Source organism: Mus pahari, chromosome 7, assembly GCF_900095145.1.
Source record: "Mus pahari chromosome 7, PAHARI_EIJ_v1.1, whole genome shotgun sequence".
NCBI lineage: Eukaryota > Metazoa > Chordata > Mammalia > Rodentia > Muridae > Mus > Mus pahari.
This window is the reverse complement of record NC_034596.1, coordinates 111,445,955-111,464,355: the sequence shown is the minus strand read 5'-3', so window position 1 is coordinate 111,464,355 and position 18,401 is coordinate 111,445,955. Positions and strand designations below refer to the sequence as shown.

Below are 18,401 nucleotides of genomic sequence, written 5' to 3'. Positions count from 1 at the left end.
CTTTCTTCCTCCCTTCCTTCCTTCCTTCCTTCCTTCCTTCCTTCCTTCCTTCCTTCCTTCCTTCCTTCCTTAATTTCTACTTTGTGTCTTCTTGGTGTGCTTTTGTGTAGGCTTGCCTTAACTTCCTGTGTAGATGAGGCAATGTTGGACTTTTCATCTTTCTGCCTCTGCCACCCATGTGCTGTACTACCATGCCCTGTTCACACAGTGCAGGGGATGAAATCTAGAGCTTTGTGCAAGATAGGCAAGCATTCTGCCAACTGGGCTGTACTCCAGTCTGGCTGTTTTCTGATGCCCATTTGCCTATCAGTTGTTGTATAAATGTACAACTGTTTCAAAATATGGAGTGGATAGGACCACACTGTCAGACATGCCTGGTTCACATTTTCTTCCTATACTGCTTATTATGCTGGTAGAATACAATAACCCAATGGGCACTGACTCTTTTCTTTAACACTGAAGATAAAACCAAGTTGCATATGATAATAGATTGAATTACTGTACTTTGTGTAGTACCTTGGGTTTTTATGTGATTAATACAAATGGCTACTTAGTATCTTGTCAGATTATAGTTCTGATATGAAATTTCAAAAATAATTTGTTTCTTAGAAATACCACATACTTACAGGTAACATTTTTTTTACAGCCTTAAAAATTATAGCATTTATCTTCTTTTACCATCTTGCCTTTTTTGATATTTGTGGAAATTTTTATTTTTGGTTATCACACAGCTCTTATCCCCATGAACCACCTAAAAATAGTCTAATTTAATGCAACTTAAGAGATCCACTTGGCTCTGAACTACATGTAGCCAGGCGATTATACAATTATATTTAGCAAAGCCAGTTCTGCTGCAGGTATTATTAGCAGAGGTGGAACACTTCCCTGGTGATGGCCAATGGCAGCAAACCCAACCCAGAAGTCCCCTGGGATGCCAGACATGGATTTCTCTCAGTGTTCCTAAATAGTCTTGGTATGTGACCGAAGTGATTAGAGCCATTTTTAAATATGAACTAGGTGTGGTTGGGCATCTAAGAGAGTAGGCAGGAAGGCTCAGCCTGGGCCCTATCCTTGACTTATCTTTCTTGTTTGATGAATTTGAGAATGGCTAGAATACTTCTTAAAAGAAGGTCTGATGTTTCTCATCTTGGTATTGGACAGCTAATGGGGGCCTCAGCTGTGTCAATGTGGCTTACTAGGGCCTAGCCCCCTCCCCTGACATACAGAAATCCTGCAGATGTAGTCCACACACAGAGCTCCATATGCCACTCAGTCATTTCAACAGTAATTCTTCCTCAGTTCATTGGAGAGTCATGTGTCCTGGGTTAATTAAGGTATGGACTAAACTGATGTGATACGGAGGAGCAGGGCTGGAAATCAAGCTGAGCACTGGAGCGCTAGCATGCATGAGTGAGGTACTAGGTTCAAACCCTAGGAGCCCATAATAAACACACACAGAATCAGATTATAGTGAGTACAGCAAGATACCTGGGTGCTCTCACACCACACCCTGCTGGTGTGTGCCCCTACCACACCTGACTGGAGGGTGCCAGGCTTGTCTGGTCATCATCATTCGTCACAGAAAAAAGTGGTGATGTGGACAAGCCAAGTCCTCATCTTAAGCAAATGACATGGAAGGGAAATTATGCCATTCACTTCTGCTCAAAATCTGTCAGTAAAACCTTGGTTATGTAGCACCCATGGCTTCAGAAGAGGTTTGGGAACAGTCTTTCAGGGGGTGACCATGTGCACAGATGACCGTCTTTCAGGGGGTGACTGTGTGCACAGATGATCTTAGTCACCATGGAACTGGGAAGAATGAGGAATGGGGACTGCCTGGAATTCTCCTAATGATGGGTCTAAGATTATATCATCCAGGGGAAAGGTTATCAGAAATATTAACACCCTTAAAATGAGGGACCTTATTTTCTAGAGAACCTGGAGATATTGAGGAGGAACATAAGCTGGGGGTATGGCTTGGCTGGGAGAGTGCACGAAGCCTGAGACTGATCCCCATACCTGCTACACCAGATGCAAGGGGCACAGTACAGTAACCCCAGCATTTGGGAGGCGAGGGCAGGCAGATCTGGAGTTCAAGGACATCCACGGGCATCCATGCCTATATAGCAAAGTCCTGGCTAGCCTGGGATACATGAGAGACTTTCTCAAAAAGGAAAAAAAACAAAGCCTTCCTCTCACTTTTCGGGAAAGCCAAATGGTCTCCATTTGTCTTGGACAAATGGCTGACTATTCTGAAGCCATTCACAGGGGTAGCAGGAATCCAGGCCTTGCCCTTAGACACTGTACAGACCGTTAATCGGCTGCGTCTTGTCTTTCCTCTCAGGATACACTTGAGATGTGCTCCAAGGACCAGGAGTTTAAAAGCATCCTCTTCTGTCTGTGCTACTTCCATGCCTGTGTGGCAGGGAGACTGAGGTTTGGTCCACAGGGCTGGAGCCGAAGCTATCCTTTCAGTCCTGGAGATCTGACTATCTGCACCAACATCCTCTACAACTACTTAGAGGCAAACCCTAACGTAAGTGCTGTGGTCATTAACCCCTTCCAAGCAGTGTGTGGAATCTGCCAGTCTTTGGGTGCTAACAAACTGGACCACCATTTTTCTCTTGAAGCTATTATTGAAACAGCCAACACTACAAAAACATCTGCCAAGTGTGAAAATAAACCAAAGTAAAGGTTTTTATAAGACAGGTTAAACCAGTTCTACACCAGTAGCTTATGCAAAAAAAAAAAAAAAAATGTCCTTCATTATGTTAACAAAAACAGTAGTTTACATGTGCATCTATGCCAGATTCATTAGGCAGGTAATGAAGCATTTGCACAAATGTAATTACATCCAGCAGTTCTGACAGTTCATAACACTGCATTAATAATCACCACAATTAGTTTTGATGATGGAAGCAATTTACAGTGCGTCACATGTATCAATAATGGTGCGTTTCCTGCATATGTCATTATTATGTATTAGAAATGCCACCTTGTTGTGACTTTCTCGGTAATGTTCACCTTGATTTGAAGTTAAAGGGAGACGGATGATTGTATCCAGGATCTAAAATGCATTTGCAGATGGGTGTGGGAAAGCCTCATCGAGAACAGTTGTGTAAACTCTCAAATCACGAGATTGGGCTGCAGAAGACAGCATTAGTCCTAAGGAGGGCTAAGCCAGCATCGTCTCTACAAGGGAACTTTCCCCATTAAGTGACATCAGTAGATGTTTGTCAAACCAATCAGAGGCTGCCTATAACATGCCTTTACAGACTCCTATCCTTGTTCCTAATAAAACAATAGCTCACTGCTCTTTTGGTAACCATGTTACAGGCTTTCCACGGTGTTATCTTAGGCTTGCAAGACAGCTTGACTGCCATGACAGTATACACACACAACATATATCAGGGGTGTCTTCTCCCCAGAGACATATTCTGAGCGTTATTTCAAAGTAAATGGGTTTTATATGGTTTCTGATCAGTAGTCCCATACTTTTTCCTTCTTTGATTGGTTGTCTTGCTTGTTTTTGTTCTGCTTTTTACTTTATTTTATTGTTATAACTATTATTATTAATTATTATTTTAGTACGAGAGATTGAATTTAAGGCTCCACAAATGCTAGGCAAGGGCAGTATCACTGAGATACATCCTCAGCCCTACTCTAAGATAGGGTTTCACTATGTTGGTTGTCTAGGCTTGGCTTTGAACTCATTCTATAGCCCAAGCTGGCTTGACTTTCAGGTTCTTTTGCCTTGGGCTTCTGGGTAGCTAAGATTATAGGTCCACTCTACCAGGCCCATGGGATCTCAGCATGTTTTATGTAAACTATTACACACATACAATTATTCTAACAGTTCTGAAGGAAGAAATAGACCAGTTCATACTTCCACTGACGTCCTTTGTGACTGTCCATGAGTCTGGATCCAGGTGGGCAGTCCTCTGTCAGCTGAGCTCTGCACACAATAGAGGCAGACAAGGAGGGGAAGAAGGAGAGAAGGCATTGCTTGTCTTCAGCCTTCAGAGCAGCACCACAGTTGGTTGGGTAAACTGCTGTTCCTTCTGTGGCTCAAAGGTCAACACAGCTATATGTGTTTAACTTGTCATATCTCTGATATATTGGCCAAAGTCATTGCCACATATTACAATGCAAGTTATCAAGATCTGGGAATGAATTTAACATGCACATAAAATTTGGTTGTACAAGATGGTCTCGTATTAGGTATATTTCTGTTGCTGAAATAAAACTCTGTGGCCAAGATAACTTATAAGAAGAAACAAGTTTATTTTGCCTTACTGTCCCAAAAGGTTAGAGCCCCCAATGCCAGAGACAGCATGGCAGAAGGTAGCAGGCATTGCTGCAGAGGCAGGAAGCTGAGAGATCATATCTCACCATGATCATGAAGCAGACAATGAAGATTGGAGATGGGTAAAGCTTTTAATCTCAAAGCCCCCCCCTCCCAGAAATCCAGTAGTGTTACTCCCTCCAGCAGGGCTAGACCCCCTAAACTTCCCCTAACAGCATCACTACAGCTCTTTACAAGAAGGTATTAAATGACAGTGGTTATGGGTTTGGGAGACAGCTCAACCACTAAAGTGCTTGCTTGTTACATGAGGACTCATGTTCTGCTCCTCAGTGTAAGTATAAAAAACTACATGCATATGATCATGGTGCTGGAAAGGCTAGGCAGGTAGATATCTAGAGCTCCTTTAGCCAGCCAATCCATGAGCTACAAGCTAAGTGAGAGCCCCTGGCTTTAAGGAAAAACATCGTGGTAAAATAAATAATTGAGAATACCAGATTTCAACCTCTGGTCTCTATATGTGTACATGTGTGTGCAAACTGCACACAACTGTGTCCAACATGTCCTCCCACACACAAGGTTTTTTTTTAAAGAACAAACATTAAGCTTAGAAAGAATAAATGCTTAGGAGAAAGAATCAATAATTGAAAAGAACAGACCTAGCTGATTAAAATTATGAGGGAAGTACATATTGACTACTGACATGTAGGGCATTCATTCAATCTGAATGGGAAATACAGATAAGTCTGTTCCTATCCAATTCTGCTCTGTAGAAGGTGTCTGTGGTATGGCACGGTAGTCTAGCTGCTTCTGGCATTTCTCATTCCTATCAAACCGGCTTAAGAGAAAGACACATTTTAGGTTCATTTCTTCAAATTCATATGAACTTGTAGCAAGTACATTGGAATGGCCTCAGCAATTTGACTCGTTCTGTTCTGTCACATCATGCCACACGGAAGGCTATAATTACGATTTTACTTGAACCGTCGGGAAGCAATAGACTGCCACTGGGGGTACAAAGGTTCCTGTCTAGAAAGGCTTCATCACAAACTGGCATGTTTTGCAAACCCAGAGGAAGGGAAGGGGTAGCAGAGAGAGGCTTGAACTCTGTGAAGCCAGCAAAGAAGGAGATACAGTGAATAAAACATCTTATGGTAGTCACTGCTCTCAGAACAGCCTTGTGCCCAGTCTTTGCAAAACTGATGGGAATCAAAGACTTCAAATATAAATTGTCTACCTGAGTCACGTAGTAAAGACTTTAGATGAGGCAAGATGAGTCTTGGGGTGGGGTTTTAACTGGACTCACCTGAGAATAGGGAAGCTTAATAGAAGAACTGCCTCCTTTAGTTTCATTGACAGGTAGAGCTGTAGGCACACCTTGGAGGCATCTCCTTAACTGCTAATTGGTGGGGGTGGGGAATGAGCCTACTGTGGGCAGAGCCACCCCTAGGCAGGTAGGCCTGGACTACATACAATAGGTAGCTGAGCAAGCCAGTAAGCTCCCTTCCTGCATGATTTCTGCTTCAGTTTCAGCCCTGGCTCTCCTCTATGGTTTGTAGGCTTAATAAACCCTTTCAATCCCCCAAGTTGGATTTGGTCAATGTTTTATTACAGCAATAAAACTAACATAGGATTGGTAAAGATCTTTTCCCAATCTGTTGGTTGCTGTTTTGTCTTATGGACAGTGTCCTTTGCCTTTCAGAAGCTTTGCAATTTTATGAGGTCCCATTTGTCAATTCTTGATCTTACAGCATAACCCATTGGTGTTCTGTTCAGGAAATTTCCCCCTGTGCTCATGTGTTCAAGGCTTTTCCCCACTTTCTCTTCTATTAGATTCATTATATCTGGTTTTAAGTGGAGGTCCTTGATCCACTTGGACTTGAGCTTTGTACAGGGAGATAAGAATGGATCAATTTGCATTCTTCTGTTGACTGCCAGTTGAACCAGCACCGTTTGCTGAAAATGCTGTTTTTCCACTGGATGGTTTTAGCTTCTTTGTCAAAGATCAAGTGACCATAGATGTGTGGATTCATTTCTGGGTCTTCAATTCTATTCCATTGATCTACCTGTCTGTCGCTGCACCAATACCATGCAGTTTTTATCACTATTGCTCTGTAGTACAACTTGAGGTCAGGGATGGTGATTCCCCCAGATGCTCTTTTATTGTTGAGAATAGTTTTCACTATCCTGGGTTTTTTGTTATTCCAAATGAATTTGAAAATTGTTCTTTCTAACTCTATGAAGAATTGAATTGGAATTTTGATGAGGATTGCATTGACTCTATATATTGCTTTTGGCAAGTTGGCCATTTTGACTATATTAATCCTGCCAATCCATGAGCATTGGGTATCTTTCCATTTCCTGAGATCTTCTTGGATTTCTTTCTTCAGAGATTTGAAGTTCTTGTCATACAGATTTTATTTCCAGCCACTTTGCTGAAGTTGTTTATCAGCTGTAGGAGTTCTCTGGTGGAATTTTTGGGGTCACTTAAGTATACTATTATATCATCTGCAAATAGTGATATTTTGACTTCTTCCTTTCCAATTTTTATCCCTTTGACCTCCCTTTGTTGTCTAATTGATCTAGTGAGACCATCAAGTACTATATTGAAGAGATAGGGAGAGAGTGGGAAGCCTTGTTTAGTCCCTGATTTTAGTGGGATTGCTCAATATCCAATATATACGAAGAGCTCAAGAAGTTAGACTCCAGAGAACCAAATAATATTATTAAAAATGGGGAACAGAGGTAATTTTCAACTGAGAATTCTCAACTGAGGAAACTCAGATGGCCGAGAAGCACCTAAAGAAAGGTTCAACATCTTTAGTCATCAGGGAAATACAGATCAAAACGACCCCTGAGATTCCACCTCACACCAGTCAGAATTGCTAAGATCAAAAACTCAGGTGACAGTTTTTGATGCTGGCGAGGATGTAAGAAAGAGGAACACTCCTCTATTGCTGATGGAATTGCAAGCTGGTACAACCACTCTGGAAATCAGTCTGACGGTTCCTCAGAAAATTGGACATAGTACTACCTGAGGACCCAGCTATACCATTCCTGGGCATATACCCAGAAGATGCTCCAACATGTAATAAGGACACATGCTCCACTATGTTCACAGCAGCCATATTTTTAACAGCCAGAAGCTGGAAATAACCCAGATATCCCTCAAAAGAGGAATGTATACAGAAAATGTGATATATTTACTCAGCTATTAAAAACAATGACTTCATGAAATTAGCAGACAAATGGATAGATCTAGAAAATATCATCCTGAGTGAGGTAACTCAGTCACAAAAGAACACATGTAGTATGTACTCACTGGTAAGTGGATATTAGGCAAAGAGTGTGGAATACCCATGGTACAACTCATGAACCTCATGAAGGTCAAGAGTTAGGAAGACCAAAGAGTGGATGCTTTAGCCCTACTTAGAAGAGGGAACAAAATAATCAAGGGAAAGAGGGAAAGAATCAGGTATGGGAGGAGATGGAGGAGATGTCAGGAAATTGAACAGAAGTATGTTGCAATGGAGGATGGAGAACTGGGGGTAGCAACAAGAAAGTCCCAGATGCCAGGAAAGCAAGAGCCTCCCAGGACCCCACGTGGATGACATTAGCTGATATACCCACAAAGGGGAGGGAGAACCTGTAGAGACCATATCTAGAGGTTATGCATGGCCCTCCAGTTGAGGGACGGGGCCACCCACCCATCTTCAAAATTTTAACCCAAATTGCTCCTGTCTAAAGGAAATAAAGGGAGCAGAGATTGAAGGAAAGTCCATCCAGAGACTGACCCACCTGGGGATCCATCCTACATACACTCACCAAACCCAGACACTACTGCAGATGCCAAGAAGTGCTTGCTGACAGGAACCTGATACAGCTGTCTCCTGGAAGGCTCTGCCAGATCCTGACCAATACAAATTCAGATGTACACAGCCAAACATTGGACTGAGTGCAGGGACCCCGATGGGGAACTTAGGGCAAGGACTGTAGGAGCTGAAGGGGTTTGCAACCTCATAGGAAGAACAATATCAACCAACCAGACTCCACAAAGCTCCCAGGGACTAACCAACCAAAGACTACTCTGGGTGTACCCATGGCTCCAACTGGATATGTAGCAAAGGACTGCCTTATCTGACATCACTGGGAGGAGAGCCCCTTGGTCCAATGGACACTTGATGGTCCAGGATAGGGAATGCAAGGCCACTGAGGCAGGAGTCGGGGGCTAGGGGAAGAGCACCCTCATAGAGACAGGAGGAGGGAGGAGAGGATACAGGGCTTGTGGAGGGGAAACTGGGAAGGGGAATAATGTTTGAAATGTAAATTAATAAAATAACCAATAAAAATGAAAAAAAAAAAAAACTAAAGTAGGACAGCAGGCAAGACTGAAAAGTGTTGGGAAAACAACAGGTCAGTTTTAGATGAAATTCCTCATAACCTGTTACAAAGATGACTCCGTTTCCTCTAAAATCTACAGTAAAGTGTGGTGTTGCTAAGCTTAGTCAAATTTAGTAGAATACACTGAAAATAATTCTCTCAAGAAGTTCTACACAAAAACTTAAAGACAGATCCACACTGGTTTTAGCCGTGGCTGACAGGATCATAATAGGGTAGTTGGGGTAAAGGGGCTTGTACCCCTGGCTAGCCAGCTAGGGCAGATATTGTAGGCCTTGAATTGAGCATTTGTGTAGCATGGTGTTGAGTTGTAATTGTCAACTTGACACAGTCTAGAAGCACCTGGCATCAGAGTCTCAGTGAGGGACTGTTTAGGTTGGCCTGTGAGTATGTCTGTGGGGTGTTATCTCAGTTGGGCTCATCAAGCTGGGAAGACTTGGCCTTCGTGTGGGCTGCAGCATCATTCCATGAGCCAGGCCCTGGGCTGTACAGGGGTAGAGAAGGTAGACTGAGTATCAGCATGGTCATATAAAACTATCCCCTCTGATCTGTGGACACGATGTGGTCAGGAGCGTCACCTACCGGCCACCATGACTAACCCAAAATGACAAACTCGAAATGGTGCACCGGAGCTGCCGTTGCTTCTGTCTAGATATTCTGTCCCACCAACAGCAAAGGAAACTCTGAGATGTGTGTTTTCCCACTAGGTCCCATGGGAAGACCTCCGTTACCTCTTTGGGGAGATCATGTATGGGGGCCACATCACAGATGCCTGGGATCGAAAACTATGCCGGGTGTATCTAGAAGAATTCATGAATCCATCTCTGGTAAGACATTTTAAAACTTATTTCACTGAGAAAAAAATTCCAATAAGAAAATTTCAGATTATGTTTTACTATATATGTAATTCTTAAGTGTTCCTAAGGATGCTGGCCTTTTTATAAATATTCACATTCCTATTCTTTTTGAGGTTTGTGTAGTTGTTAAGTGTAGACTTACTAGATTTTCATAACATCCCTGTGAACTGGGCTGAGACAATGTTGTTTCTCCAATGTACAGATGAACATACTGAGACCCAGTGATTGGCCCCAGATCTCTCAATGAGTGTGCCCATGAGCCCACCAGAGTATGAATCCTGTGATCTCACCCCAGGGTCTCTTGCATAAATCATACAATAGTCTAAAGTTTTATCAGTAACATTATTAGATTACTTGGTATATGTTAAGAGAAACTATGGCACTTAAGTCTGTAAGGTGGTGGACTTGTTGGCTTGACCAAATCCATGTAAACCTAGATTGGAACTTCTCACTAGAGCTTTGTGATGGCTTGTGTTAAAGGTGCTTGCTGACAAACAAGACCAACCATGCCCCATCCCTGGATCACACATGTTGGAAGAAAAGAACCAACACCAACAAGTTGTCTGGGCTTTCACACAAACTGCTCCATGTATGTGCATGAGGGCACACTCACACAACACATACCGTATACACACATACACCAGAAAATGAACAAATGTAACAAGAACATCTCATATGTTTCATAGCTACATAATTACAGCTTTTCAATTTAAAATAATGTCTATTAATATGGTAAAACAAGGGGAAGGTATATCAACCACATGTGGTGTGATGAACTTACTTGGGTTTTCCTTCAAACAAGCTAAAAAAAGAAAAAAAAGATAAAACAAGACAAGGCCGGAGAAGTGGCTCAGGGATTAAGAGCATGGACTGTTTTTGACAAAAACCTGACTTCAGTTTCTAGTCAGGCGGCTTAGAGCATCTCTCAGTTCCAGGGGATCGCTTGCTAATGCTCACTTGCTCTCAAATGCTATTCAAGCTTGCTGTGACAAAACTTTACAACCAAGACAACATATAAGAGAAAACATTCAACTGGCCTTACAGTTTCACAGGGTTAGAGTCCATGATGGCAGAGCAAAGTCATTGCAGCAGGAACTACCAAGAGCTCACATACCAATCCACAAGAGGCAGAGAGAACTAAATCAAAATGGCACAAGTATTTGGAAACCTCAAAGTCTACCCCAGTAACATACTTCCTCCAGCAAGGGTACATACATCTCCTAAGATTCTCCAAACAGCCACCAAATGGAGATCAAGTATTCAAACATGGCTTAAAGCCATTCCCCTCCAAACCACAAGAGCCATTTTCTAGTTATTTCTTGAAAATCCAAAGATACTTGTGTTCATCGGCTTCCCATCATCGTGACGTAAGACCTGAGATAAGCAACTTTATAGGAGACACGACTTATTTGGGCCCATGGTTAAAGAAGTTGTAATCTATATCTGAGTGGGTGATGGCTCAGTATACATGAATGTAGAAGCACATGGCTTAGGAGGTATGTTTGCTTTGTGGTAAATGAAAGAAAAAAAAAGATTAGAGGTCCCAATGTCCCTTTAAGGACATGCCTCTGATGATCTCATTTCCTCCTACTGTATCCAACCTCCTAGAATTCTACAACGCCCCAAGAGTGCCACAGACTAGTGACAAAACCTTCATTCACAGGGGTCTTGGGATAATACTTCCAACCCATGGCAACACCTATACCACCTAAATTCACCAAACATTGCCTTAGACACTAATTTGTTTTAGATCAGTGCTGGAAGAGCACACTGTTGTGTATGTTCGGTCCTGGTAATCTGAGTAAGCTTCTATTCACAGCTTTTCTAAAAGCTTCTCAGAGAAGCCTTGTGCAGACTTGATCACTAGAGTCTAGTCTATTTCCAGACCTTACATAACCATGTACCAGGAACAGTGTATTTGAGTCTACTCCAACATTGTAATGGGCACTGAGTGTTCTTACTACTTTAAATAGCATTAACAAGAACAACAAAACCTAGAGCTTTCTGCTCTGTGACCATCCTTTATGTCCTCCTTTGATTCAAAGTCTCCCAGTCTTTCTCCTAATGAGAAGGATTTCACACACCATAAAGATACTTTCAATTCAGTACCATTAGAAATTGGTCTGGGAGCAAGTTACCATGGAGACATGGAAGATAAACAGTGTTCCACAGCCACCTTTAGAGCCTTATTTCTCTGAAGGGTGGTAGAGGGCAAGGGCTGAGCAGGAAGCTCAAGGGTAGCCCCTTCCCTGGCTCTGGCCTATAGCTAAGGATGGAATTATTGATCCGAGAAATAGCTCATTAACCTTCACAAGGCTGGACTACCACTCAAATGATTGTAGAATAAATATAGGTGATGAAACCTGAGGGGCATTGCTGGTGTGGAGGAGTCCTTAAGAAGTGTAGGTACACAGCCTTCCCTCCGGATCTGGTGAGGTTCTCAGGGTGGAGACACCTCATTCATAAGCTGCCATAGTCACAGGGCAGTGCTACCGTTATTTCACCAGGGACATGAATGCACTTGCTGACTTCATGTCAAAGGCTACACATCCAATTATTTTGTTCTCGTGCAAATGTTTCTTGCCCAAGCTGCTAACATGATCTAATGCTTCAGCATCTGCAGGACATCTTCCTGACCCTTCTCACATACATCAGTTAATACAAATTAATAGTTGCTACTCTGGAACACGATTAAAAAAAAAAAAAAAAAGCAGCTGATGAATGAACCAGGTTGAAAATCCTTCTGTGTTCAGGTCTGGCCTTTCAGTGGTGTCTCAGTGTTAGAAGGATGAGCTTCAAGGCGCCTTAAAGAGCTTTTGAGTAACATTGAGGGAAAAAATAATCATTTCCTCATATAACACGAACATTTAGCAGTAACAAATAACAAATATGGTATGCTACTTTTGAGAAAGGAGGCACCAGGTCACCTGAAAGTTATCATATAGTGCCAACTCTTTGGATGATACAGGTAATAATTAGGAATCCAGTCTTCAGGTAGAAAAGCAAGCCCTTGGGGGCCAAATTCAAACTCTTACCTTTATTGTAGAGTCTGGCTTATTACTGAGTTGTCCTGAGTGGTAGCTATATCATCTATGAAACAAGAATAGCCAACTCAAGGGTTCATTGTCAGCTTAAACACTGACATGATACCAGAACAATGTGCTTATAGATGGAGAATCTTTTTATTATGAAGTATACAGTTTTGCAATATGTATTACTTGCTTGGCTGTGCCCTACTCTGTAAAAAAGTGTTTTGTTTCTATTTTTATGTATATGGATATTTTATCTACATTTATGTCAGTGCACCACATGCATGCCATACCTGTGAGGCCACATGCATGCCATACCTGTGAGGCCAGAAAAGGGTGTTGGATCCCCTGAGACTGGAGTTACAAACAACTGTAATTTGCTACATGGGTGCTGGAATCAAACCCAGGACCTCTGGAAGAGAAGCCAGGGCTGTTCCCCACTGAACCATGTCTCGAGTCCCTGTGCGCAACGTTCTGCCGAGAGAGATGAGAGAGCATTTATTAGGAACCTGGGCCACAGCAGGGCCAGTCAGTGCCATCCAGGTGACGTGTAATCTCTTTCCACAACAGTCCTAAAGAACAGGTATGACCACCTTATGTAAGCAAAAGAGGAATACTCTCAGAGATTTAAATTAAAAAAAATTTAAAACCTGGCAGGCAAGGAGTAGAACTTGTATTTAAAAGGCCAGCCCTGTTCTGCTGCATGCTGTGTTGGATAGAGCACTGCTCCATTTGTAGGTGGTGCAGCAGTCGCCTTAGCAGTGAGGTGGTGTGCCTGCACTTGGTTTTGTGTGCTCTGTGAAAGAGGAATGATCCAGGAGACCAGAGTTCCAGTTGTTACTCCCTTCCAGTCCAGCTTCGTGCAAGACACCCCTGCACCGAGTTAGCTGTCAGATACATTATGGAAAAAGTTACAAGTGTGATTTTCAGCTCTAAAGAAAACCTGACGATGAGCTTCACACGAGTAATTTCCGAAACTTCCAGCAACACTCAGCCTTTGCGAGTTAGACCCAAAAGGCCATGTGGCAATGTGTTTGCTTAGACTTGCACTGGATTAGGGACCCCTCACCATTACGAAGACTATTTGGCAAAGTAGGTAAATGGTTGGGTTTTTACTGAATTCTAGAAAGCACAGTATGAAAACAAAGAACAATAGCCCCATTGGGCCAGCATGATTACTGGTTTTTCCAGCTCCCAATGCCTGCACATGTTAATGTCTGATGTGATTTCTGCCAAGATGAACTCAGATTCCTGGTCACAGTTAAATGGTGTGGAGGTCTGTATGTCTGTGCATGGTACCACTGACTCTTAAAATTTTAGTGAGATACAATACAACTTCTGGTTTGGCCTATTATCTGTGCAAGTCTGTATACAGATTTTGTGCTACCTATGTGCTGCTGGGTCAGTTGGTGACTATGGTTATTGCTTGTAGAAACCACAAACCCCTTTCCACCAGTATATAAAAGTTGTTTTCTTTACATCCTCAGCAACTCTGCTACAATCCACATTCTTCACTCTAGTTTTGATGGGATGATACCAAGCATCTTGTCATGTGATCATTAGGCATTTTTTTTATTTTCTTAGGAGAAATGTTTGTTGAAAATGGGTTAATTCCTTGAGAATTTATAGTATCTTCTCAAATAGCACTCCAGTTGAAGGAAAAAACAAAGTCTCCATTGTGCAGAACTACAGTTAGGGCCCTGTCAACAGGAAGCAGGTTTTCGAATAGCCCTTCGGTGGAAAGGTTGAGTCTGAGTCAGGAATTCAGCGATGGCTTCAGTGGTGATGGATGCTGGCTTTGCATCATGAGTACTGGAATTCAGACCCCAGAACCTAAGAAACAAAGAAAAGCCAGCACTCCCAGAACTTGTGAACAGGATACAGAGGAAAGATCGTTGGGGGTGTCTGGACTCTAATCCAACGGAGGCTTGTGAGCCCAGTTTCTTGAAAAAGACCCTACCTCAAAGGAACAGGCAAAGTGACTGAAGAGGATGCCCAACGCCCTCTTCAGCCTCTGAACATGACTGCACACACATACCCATTTGCACATATATTCAGACAGGTTCATTAACCAAAGTAGGGGAAAAGCCAGTTAGAATAAACACATCCAAACAGAACTTTGTTCTCTACAAACCAGGGCTTGATTTTTTTTTTTTTTTCCATTACTACTGACATGGAGATGAAAGAACTTCTAAAAGCTGCAGTTCCATTTACCCTTCAGAGCATTCCAAGGGCAGAAAACCAAACCTGCAGGGGTTTGGATATTTGAGTACCACTGGGTAGTACCACTGGGATGGAACCTGGTTGGTATTTTGATGGAAGATGACTAATAAAATTTTCACGCTGGTCAAGTTGCAAAGCAAAGGGCAGCAGCCAGTGAGGGAAAGAGGCATCACTTATCATCCTTAATGGCCTGGTTGCCTCAAGAACTTACAGCCTTGGCAGTCATAGTGGTGCATGCCTCTAATCCTAACAAATGGGAGGCAGGCAGGGATAGAAGTTAGAGGCTACATAGCAAGAGCTTATCTAAAAAGAATTTTTATAAAACAGTCTCCCCTTAATAAATAGAGTAAAATGGATCTCATTGTCACAGCTTGGCCACCCTGGCTGTAAGAGTTTACAATTCTCCAACACCAAGGCACAGAACAGGCTTTCCAGGATGGGGCTCTCTCTAACCTAGAAGACATGGCTATTCTGTGAGCATCGTGGTTTGTCTTGAAGGCACAACAGCCCACAAAGTATCCAAACCTCAATTCTTACTTTGATACTAAAATTTTGAGGAGGAAGGTGTAGTTTTTAACACTTGGGTCCACTTAACTTTAAAGAGAGCCCAAACAACTCCTGTTTCATTTATGTTAAGGTTTTACTTGAAACTCTGTCTACCTGTCTGTCTGCCTGCCTGCCTATCTGCCTGTCTGAATAGATAGTGATGGTAGGTTTAACACCTATGTGCACTTTAGTTCAGAACATTGAGTTTGATCACACTTAAATTTCACTCACTCTTTTTAAGTAAATAGGAAATGATCAATATGGACAGAGCAAGTCTGGGATGGTGGTGGGGGAATTCCCTTTATTCCTTCCCCTGGTCAATGGGTTTACATTTGTTTGTGGCATTATGGAAGATCAGATAATATGAGCCTACTCTTGGTGCAAAATGGAAATATAAATATGTCTCAGGGGTATCAGACATACCCCTGGAGACAGAGACAGCAGCTGAGAAATCCTACCACACTCACAGGGTCTTTACACCATCAAGGACTGTGTGTAAGAGAAGAAACAGCCTGCTATTACTCAGAGACACAGGACACAACCGCATGGACAATCACAGCTACCTCATTGTCTTGAGTTCCTATGAAGGTTTTCTATGTCCAAGGTGATTTGTATTGGATGATTAACCCAAATTCCTAACTGAAATTCTCCAGGCAACAATAAAGAGATGCAGATACATAATGTTCAAGATACATAATGGCAGACAGATTTTCAGAAAATGATTTACCAGGTGTAGGCAAAAAATTGCTGTATTTTTTTTAAAAAGATTTATTTATTATATGTAAGTACACTGTAGCTGTCTTCAGACACTCCAGAAGAGGGCGCCGGATCTATTTACGGATGGTTGTGAGCCACCATGTGGTTGCTGGGAATTGAACTCAGGACCTTTGGAAGAGCAGTGAGTGCTCTTAACCGCTGAGCCATCTCTCCAACCCCTGCTGTATTTTTTTTTTTTTTAAAAGGATTCCCTGGTACATTTAAATGGAAACAGAATTCGTGGTACAAGAGACCGAGAAAATCAAGAAGTGTTCATGGTGACTAAGAATCATCTGGAAGAGAGGAATGTGAAATAAAGTAGCTAGAATCTCCTAAAACTTCACAGTTTGTCATTGGGCAGACTCAGGTCCTTAAATTCTTTGCTTATATTTTGAAGATTACTTTCCTGTGTGCAGATTTGTTATTTCACCCTAGTATTTTAGAGAAGATCCCTCTACAGAGAATGCTTTACTCTTCCTCAGACTCCAGTGAAGCAGATGGGATAGGAAAGCCATTGCTGTGGCCTTTCATTCACCAGGAAACCATGTCCTGAGCACTTGTCCCATCCATGAATCTGAACAGCAGTAACACACACGTTGCCGTGTTTTGCCCAAGGTCCTGGGGAGGGAGCACTAATTCACTCAGTGTAGTATGATCTATAAAATGGAAGTCATCCCGACCTTGTGTTTGTAAAGTCAGTCTGTTATCACACGATTTGGAGTAGCATTGTGTGAAGAATATTACACCAGGTACATTGGTTTTCACTGCTGTGACAAAAGAGCTTTCAAGGGAAGAAGTGAATCTGGGGTGTGTCAGTTCATGTTTAACTGGTTCCACCAGGAGGAAAGTTATGGCAAAGGAGAGCGGAGACAGAGGACCTAGGGACACACTCAAAAAAACACCTGCAAGTGACCTCCTTCCTTCAACTAAGCCACACATCCTACCATTTCCAGAACTTTCTAAAACAGTGTCGTCATCTGAGGATGAAGCCGTTTAATATATGAACACGGAGAACATCTTATATCATAACACCAGGGAATTGTATACCAGAATTACTAAAAATGAGTTCTGAATTAAGTTTAAATTCAAAATACCTACCTTGGTCAAATTAAAGACAAGACATCTTGATTTCTTCTTTGGGAGATAGGGATGTTTGAGAATCAGAAGTTGGAACATGAAGCATTTGCTAGTAGGCCGTGATAATGCAGTCATGTTTACCGCAAACACACTGTAAGATACTGTCCCACAGGGGCATTTTGGAGTCTGTTATCTACCTAGCATCACTGTGGGACATTTTTGCTAGGGTTCTGTGTTCAGGAAGTGAAGATGATGCCCACCTAGCTCTGGAATAACTGATGTTTCTTTGTGGTTAAAGATTGAGGACGAAGTCATGCTGGCACCAGGATTTGCAGCCCCTCCCTACTCAGATTACTCTGGTTACCACCAGTACATAGAAGACATGTTGCCTCCAGAAAGCCCGGCACTGTATGGTCTCCACCCCAATGCTGAAATAGAGTTACTAACAGTGACATCCAACACGCTCTTCAGAGCTCTGCTGGAGATGCAACCCAGAAGTGCAGTCAGCCAAGAGGAACTGGGGCAGTCTACAGAAGACAAGGTAAGAAGGGCCCTCCTTGTTATCGTCTTTAAAGTGAAGTGCACTAGTCTAAGTTAAGCTTTACCTGGGCTGGCAGGCAGATAGCTGCCACCCAGATCAAGGTGTAACACATTTCCAACTGCCCAGGATTCTCATGCTCTTTGTAAGTGTGCTCCCCAAAGGTAGCGGATATCCTGACCTCCATCATCATATACTGGATGGGTTTACACAGTAGTTACTGCCAGGCTCCTGACTCCGCAGTAAATTTGTGAGATTCACCTGTTTGTTCAGACACCAATGGATCATTCTTGTTTTGTGCTCTGTCATAGGAATATGATTTTTATTTTACTGTGGGGGGGTATCTGAAGTGGCTCTTGGGTTGTTTTACTGTTATGAATGTTACAACCATAACCATGACTCCACATAATCCTTTGTCAAAGGACAAACATTGACTTACTTCCAAAGCAGTTGGTAATCTGACATTCTCTGTGCTCAAAAATGAGATTGCCAGATCGTAGATATGAGTCTTCAGATACAATGCCTCCTTTAGAGTCTGTTAAGGATGAGCAGTCTCTGAGTGCTTGTAAGTTTGTGTTCCTTGCTGTATTAGTCAGGGTTCTCTAGAGTCACAGAACTTGCAGATAGTCTCTATATAGTAAAGGAATTTATTGATGACTTACAGTCTGCAGTCC

At 42.4% G+C, this 18,401-nt stretch overlaps 1 protein-coding gene across 1 annotated transcript in view; it reads left to right on the top strand.

Moving 5' to 3' along the window:
- The window catches only part of Dnah11 (dynein axonemal heavy chain 11), a 302,790-nt gene that overhangs the window by 275,886 nt on the left and 8,503 nt on the right, over nt 1–18,401 (top strand). The window contains exons 75-77 of the mRNA XM_021201453.2: nt 2,345–2,536; nt 9,409–9,528; nt 17,488–17,730. Of these exons, the coding sequence (XP_021057112.1) occupies nt 2,345–2,536; nt 9,409–9,528; nt 17,488–17,730 (555 nt within the window). The remainder of the gene's footprint in view (nt 1–2,344; nt 2,537–9,408; nt 9,529–17,487; nt 17,731–18,401) is intronic.